The sequence below is a fragment of the Bison bison genome, unplaced genomic scaffold, assembly GCF_000754665.1.
Source record: "Bison bison bison isolate TAMUID 2011002044 unplaced genomic scaffold, Bison_UMD1.0 scf7180017864205, whole genome shotgun sequence".
NCBI lineage: Eukaryota > Metazoa > Chordata > Mammalia > Artiodactyla > Bovidae > Bison > Bison bison.
Window position 1 is genome coordinate 1282730 of NW_011494777.1, and position 7286 is coordinate 1290015.

General features: G+C 46.6%; 1 protein-coding gene across 4 annotated transcripts in view; it reads right to left on the reverse strand.

Moving 5' to 3' along the window:
* ETS1 (v-ets avian erythroblastosis virus E26 oncogene homolog 1) overlaps nt 1–7286 on the reverse strand; it is a 139486-nt gene that overhangs the window by 19454 nt on the left and 112746 nt on the right. For all 4 annotated transcript variants that reach the window (XM_010844675.1, XM_010844677.1, XM_010844678.1 and 1 more), the window contains one exon: nt 6041–6301. In XM_010844675.1, coding sequence (XP_010842977.1) covers nt 6041–6301 — 261 coding nt within the window. The remainder of the gene's footprint in view (nt 1–6040; nt 6302–7286) is intronic.

Sequence of the window (7286 nt, forward strand, 5' to 3'; positions counted from 1 at the left end):
GCCAACAAAGGTCCGTCTAGTCAAGGCTATGGTTTTTCCAGTGGTCATGTATAGATGTGAGAGTTGGACTGTGAAAAAAGCTGAGCGCCAAAAAATTGATGCTTTTGAACTGTGGTGTTGGAGAAGATTCTTGAGAGTCCCTTGGACTGCAAGGAGATCCAACCAGTCCATCCTAAAGAAGATCAGTCCTGGGTGTTCACTGGAAGGACTGATGCTGAAGCTGAAACTCCAATACTTTGGCCACCTGATGCGAAGAGTTGACTTACTGGAAAAGACACTGATGCTGGGAGGGATTGGGGGCAGGAGGAGAAGGGGACGACAGAGGATGAGATGGCTGGATGGCATCACTGACTCGATGGACGTGAGTCTGAGTGAACTCCGGGAGTTGGTGATGGACAGGGAGGCCTGGCGTGCTGCGATTCATGGGGTCGCAAAGAGTCGGACACGACTGAGTGACTGAACTGACTGAACTGAAAAGCAACGGGGGATTGTCTAGGGCTTCCGTTTCTACAAAGCTAGGACCGCTTTGTGCAATGTCTCACTGAAAAATACGTGCAAGTTGAATTCCTGATGGTCTCAAATGTAGTCTTTCAGAGGCTGAAGGATCAGCTATTCGTAAGTCTGCACAGCATAGTAAATCATAATTTCATTACAGGTAATGAATGGCTTGGAGCTTAGCCTTTTCCCACGCTCCGTGATAAAGAAGAGACCCTGAGCACTTCATACAACAGTTGAAACACAAAGCTGGGGCCACACCTACACACTGACAACACAACTATTACCAGCAGGACTGCTCCACACCAACTGCAAGAGTGACAGGAAAGAATTCCTCATCTGCATCAACTGAAGTCTGGCAATCTGGAGTGAAGTTCTACGAAGGTGGTTTAGAGAACATAGCTCCACCCACTCCTGCATGCCACGCCCCCTCCCCCTGCATAGTGTTAATGAGTGACAAGCAAGGCACAGGGCCCTGAATCTACTCTAAAGGGAGTAACTGAGATAACCAATGAGTGTTCTCATTCTTTAAGAGAGAAAGATTTCAAACTGAGGTGAGACATGCAGCACTTAAGCTTCAGTTCAAGAGCCACCTTCCTGCAGAAGGCTTGGAAAAAGTCATTTTTTTGTCTCAGCTTTGTCATTGACAAAAGGAGCCTGGAGGGACAGAGAAGGGAAGGGATCAACACTCTTTGACAATCCAGCATATTATTCTACACCTACTGAAATGGAGAGGGAAAAAAACCACGGATGCCTATGTTTGTCAAGGATCTAGAAAGTATTTTGTTTAGGTCCATCAAATACACAGAGAACACTGGGCCACCTCTCTCAGATGGTTTTGTAATCAGATGGGGTTCATAATGTATCTTCAAACAAAAGAAAATGGAGCTTTCTGATTGTATCAGTTTGATAATCATAAGCAGTCCCAGCAAGGTAAGAAGGTGCATTCTGGCGGAAGCCAGTGTTGCATTTGATGTATTCTTAACTCAGCTAACAGGCAGGCTTTCAAGCCACGTTATCTGCCCCCACATCTTGACCTAATTTAACAAGTTGCCATGGGAGCCCAATGAAGGTTGATGCAATTTTCTTATCTTGGGAGGAAGAATGCAACTGAGCAAGAGAATGTGAAAATTCAGTTTCTAACTGATTTCCACACTTACGGTGCGGTAAGTAAGACAGCATCAGAAGAAGTCAAATGTATTCCTTTGAGGGTGTAATGGGCAGAGAACTGGGCTCCCAGAGACAGGAAAATGGATTCACCCCAGTTCAGGGAATCTATACAGACATCCTTTCGTTCAGGTGACATAAAAGGTATACATGTGCTCCTACTGTGTGGCCACACATACCCTGGAGGTAAGCAAATTTAAAGGAAACAGATTAAAAAAAAAAAGAGCATAGAACTTGAGATAGAAAATAGGTGTGATGTTTATGAGCAATAAAGAGTTTTGCCAACACTTATACAATGATTTCCACTCTCCAAAGTACTTTTCTGAACTTCAGGTCATCTTGGTATGTCTGGATAGACTCAGAGACTCATTTATAAGAACTACAGTCACTGCACACGTCCCAGGCGGTGGAGGGGCCCAGGGAAGCATGTTCTGTTCCCTGGCCTGTTCCCTAGGATTTATCTGAGATGATAAGAGGTCACAATGAGGGGCAAGATATAGTTTTCACTGTGGACAAGAGATATTTACCAGACAGTGAACATGGGGCCGAGGGGGTGGAGGGAGGTGGGAGAGGCTGGGGGGGTGGGGAAGAAAGCCACCCAAATTTGGACCACTCCTCATACACCAACCATGGGGTGGCAGGGAGTCGGACATGACTGAGCGACTAACACCACATGCCAAATAAATCCTGACTTTCACCAAACCACAGCAATAAGAAAATCCAGTTCAAGTCTAAGGACAATGACAATATCTTGAATTCGTCAAGATAGTGAACCTTCCAGGCCTACGAGCACTTATCTGTACTCAACATGTGCTCAGAAACATCTGCTGAAATAATTGATTTGTTACGATTGAGCTTTCTCTCCTGCGTCTAGCAACTTGTCTGGCACTCATTTGTCTCATTAACTGAGTTAGTTCAATTACATGCTCACAGATCTCCTACCAAGAGAGGGAGGGACACTTCCACTTCGCTAAAAGTAGAAGAGGGTACAAGGTAAATTTGCCTAAAATCACACAGTGTGTGAGGGTTGGGGGGAGCATGGAGGACTTCTGTTTTCTGGGCTATTGTTTGCACCTCTATCTGAGATGGCTTGAAAAGTAAAATCCCCAGTTACAAAGAAGAAAAAGCTGAATGGTAAGATACTTTAAAAATTGTATTTTAGTTCAAATGACTACTGGAGTTTTTGAGATCATTAACTGATAATCATCTTCTCCTTTGTCCCATTCAATGAATATTCTACTCCCTTAGAGATAGAGACAGAGAAAGAAAGAGGAAACAAGAGCGAGGAAGAAAAGGATGGAAGGAACGATGGAAGGAACTAAAGGAAGGAAGAAGCAATCATTAAAACAGTCCACCCAAAGAAGTGCATGTGTGCCCAGTCATGTCCAACGCCTCTGCAACCCCATGGACTGTAGCCCTCCAGGCTCCTCTGTCCATGGGATTCTCCAGGCAAAAATACTGGAGTGGGTTGCCATTTCCTTCTCCAGGGGATCTTCCTGACCCAGGGATCGAACCCACATCTCCTCAGTGGCAGGTGGATTCTTTACCACTGAGCCACCTGGGAAGCCCAAATAAGGGACGACATCAAACACAACTCAGACTTCCAGGACATTCCTGTATTTGTCCTGAAAAGAGGTTTAGGTGTTCTGATCTGTTTGGCTTTGGATGAGAAATGCCCACCTGTTAGAAGGCTCACAGGTGGCATTTTGGTGTTGGCTCTCCTGATGGCTGTCTTCATGTCCAAATTCGTACTCCTAGGTCTTAACGTTCCACGTCATCCTTTTCCTTCTCTCCTTAAAACTATGACACTTGGAGAGATTTCCAACTCTCAGATGATTCTTGTCAAGATCAGCTTAGCTGAAACTCTTCAAATCACTCTTGTAGAGTATGAGCTCTGCAGGCCTCTCCCATCAGACTCCAGTAACTTATACACATGCCCTTTTCAGAAGAGTTTCTATTTGAGGTGGAGATCAGGCTTTCACCATTTCTAGAAACTTCTAAACTTTTTGTAGAGTAGCCACGATTCCTTACCACAATCTTACCCCATGCAGGTTGACCTAAATCATAAGGCTTTCTCTGGCCATAACCCAAACTTTAGAACTTAAAAGTCAGTATACGTAATGTCATTATCCACAAAACCACCTTAACTAGCAAAATTTTCAGAACTGCACACCAAACGAAAAGAAAATGATGAAAACTGTTAGAGGAGAAGAATTATGATCATGCCTGGTGACAGTGGTTACGGTAGAGATTATGTCAGAGGGAATAAGGCAAGACTTTTAATAAGGAGAAGCTACATTGAGGATTTGGTCCTGGAAGTCAGGGTGGCAGGGGGAGGAGAGGTGGTAGCCTTTTCACTTGGGCAAATGACAGCGCTTGCACCACAAGGAGAGAGGCAAACACAGCCACTCAGAGATGCCTGCCACCTCCACAGCCCCGATTCACTTCACAGCTACCTCTGCCTCTCCCCCTCCTAACTACGCAATCTTTTTCTCCTCCTCCATCAGTGTACCCAACTGGAGTCCAATTCTCAAAATACCTAAGCGTTACTATAAGGGGTTTTCCAGGTGTCGCAGGGGTAAAGAACCCGCCTGCCAATGCAGGAGATGCAAAAGATGCAGGTTCGATCCCTGGGTCGGGAAGATCCCCTGGAGAAGGAAATGATGGCCCACTCGAGTATTCTTGGCTGGAAAATCCCATGGGCAGAGGCGCTTGGCAGGCTACAAGTCCATGGGGTCACAAAAAGTCGGATGCGACTGAGCACAAGCAGCACTCTCATACATCCTAAAAGACACTTTACATACTTTCTTTATTCCAAATGTCATTAATAGAAAGGCACAAACTTTCTCCTGTCTGCTGCCCAGAGGGAAGGGACTGACCCCCTTGCAGAACAGCGATTTCCCACCTACTCGTGATGCTCAAGGAAGGACTTGGGAAATATTGTAGGAAGAAAAAAGTAGTTGACTATTAAGCTCCTTTCTGGCCCACAACTCTGTGTAATAGTCCTGGTCACTACTTCAAAATCCAAACACGACTCCTGAGCACCTATGCATGCACTGAACTGTACAAGGAGCTGGAGGGATACAATGTGAGACACAACCCTGATCCATGAAGGAGGAGGGACTTTTCCAAGCATGTGAGTTGTTCTCAAAGGTCAGCTGAGTTTCCTTGAGTTTTCCCTCACACAGAAACAGGGATAGAGCTCAGTCTTAAGATCAGATAGACACCTCTCTAGAAATGCACACTGAGGTATCTGTCTTCATCCACACAAAGGGTCTTCACATGGTGACCCACCCAGGGTAGATAAATTCCAAGAGGCCAAGACCACCGCTGCACATTCAAAGCTTAAAACAAGCTCCACTCACAACACAATTTCTGAATTTTAGAAAACACTACGATCTTACAGGCTCCCCTGGTGGCTCTGCAGTAAAGAATCTACCTGCAATGCAGGAGCTGCAGGAGACGTGAGTTCGATCCCTGGGTCAGGAAGTTCCCCTGAAGGAGGGCATAGCAACCCACTCCAGTATTCTTGCCTGGAGAATCCCATGGACAGAGGAGCCAGGTGGGCTATAGTCCATGGGTTGCAAAGTACTGGACTGAAGAGACTGAGCAGGCACAATCTTACAGAAAAGATCTGATCATTAATATATTCCTACTCCTCGGACAGATCTCAGATACACTCTTCAAACCTTCCCAAGGTTACACAGCCTCTGTGCCCCACCTCGCTTGGACAATGAATTCAGATTCTTGGACCAGATTCTCAGTCAAAGCCCAAGCTCTCAACATACACCTTCCTTTCTCTATGATCTTTCTTTTGTTCAGCATGACTACAACTTTCACTCCTGGGGGAAAAAAGTCAATAATAAAGCTCAGTGAGAAGAAAGGTTTTCTCTAGAGGCCAGGATCTAGCCTGAGTGTAGGGTGACTGAGGGCACTTTTCCCATTTCCACTCCTGCCTGATAATGAGGATTCTACTGCCGATGAGTCCAGGGAGTAGACCCATTCAGTGATGGCTTTCAGTGACGCTGCTGCTGGCTCTGTGTTCAGAGAGCCCTCCAAGAGCAGGTGAGAAGAAGCCCCTTGATGCTAGGCCGGGAAGGCAGAATTTCCAGAAGCACCAGATCGACAGAATTCCCTTCCCCTAGTTACAGATTCAAAATATCAGTTTTCCTACCACTCTTGGAAAGAATCCCTTGAAATAGAATGATATTATTTGCTTCCAAAACTCAATGGCTATCTGCAGAGTGGCCTGAGAGGCTGACCCAACCCCTCAGAGTCTTCTTGTCCCCTAGGAAGGGGGTGACCTTAGGGGCTGGGGACAGCACAGAAGTGTCCAGGGAGCCCACCCCAGCGGGCGGGAGGAGGCCAGGCGTCCTACCTGTGTAGCCGGCCAGGGCCGCAGCAGGAATGACGGGCTTGTCCTTATTGAGGTCAGCGCGGTCACGCACATAGTCCTTGAAGGTGCCCTTGGGCTTGTGGTTGGGCAAGGCAGCTGGATAGTCCTCGGAGTCGAAGCTGTCGTAGGAGGGGACGCGCTGCAGGCTGTTGAAAGACGACTGGCTACTCCAGGACTGGGTGAGGCGGTCGCAGCTGTCATAGCTCTCTATGCTCTCGAAGGAGTCCTGGCCCCCGAGCTTACCTGGAGGAGGAGGAGGAGGCGAGAGGAGAGCGGGGAGGAGGGATGGGAAGAGACACTGTGAAACCCTCTCGGTGAGGATGCGCAGGAGGGATACAGAGCGGCCGGCGGGGATGGAGGTGCGTGCGTTTGCTCGGGGGAAAAGGGGCTGCCTGGACCCAGCCTGAGAGCCCCCTGCATGGTCCGGTCTTGCTCCAAAGCCTCTAGGACCGAGACTCAGAGCCGGGTGTTGCTACTCATCTCTGCCAGGGGGAGACAGCAGTGTTTGGAACGACAAGAATTCCACAACCAGAAACCTACAGGCTGAGAAACACGTCTGTTATGACGAGATTTCTGGCCGATGAGTTAGACCCAATGAGGGGATGAAGAAATCTGAGCTGCATCAGGCTCAACTCACCCTCTACCCTAACTCAAGCCAAGGAGATGATTTCAAAAGGCCCCATTTGGCAAAATATTTTGGTCATAAGAAAAAAAAATTCCATTGCACTAGGAGAGGATTGACCTTCCTTGACCTTGGAACTAAAACACTATTTTTTAGCCTTTTTTCCAAACACTCTTTGAAATGTACATCGTACTGCCTCTATGCCTTCTCAAATAGAAAAAGAAGTTATGAGATGTTTTTTTTCCAGATTAAAAAAAAATATCATTTTTCTAAACAGAAATCCATATTCTTTACCAAGCACTATCTGTACTTGAAATTTGTGCTTTATTAGGGAAACGAAGGCAATTAAAAAAACAAAGAAGTTGATTAAAGAGTTAAGGTCCGTAGCAATGGCAGAAATCCTTTACTCTGTGAGTTGCTTAAGGCATTCTTAACTGACCACAAGATCATGCAAGTTCATTAATTTCCCAAACCAGGTTATAAACAGCTGCTATGATTGCATAATAGCTCCTAGAGAAATTTCCATTGGCAAAAAATGCCATTTAAAAGGAGGCTGAAAACGGAGGGGGCGGTGGCAGGGCGGTGGGGCGGTGGGGGGGACAAAAA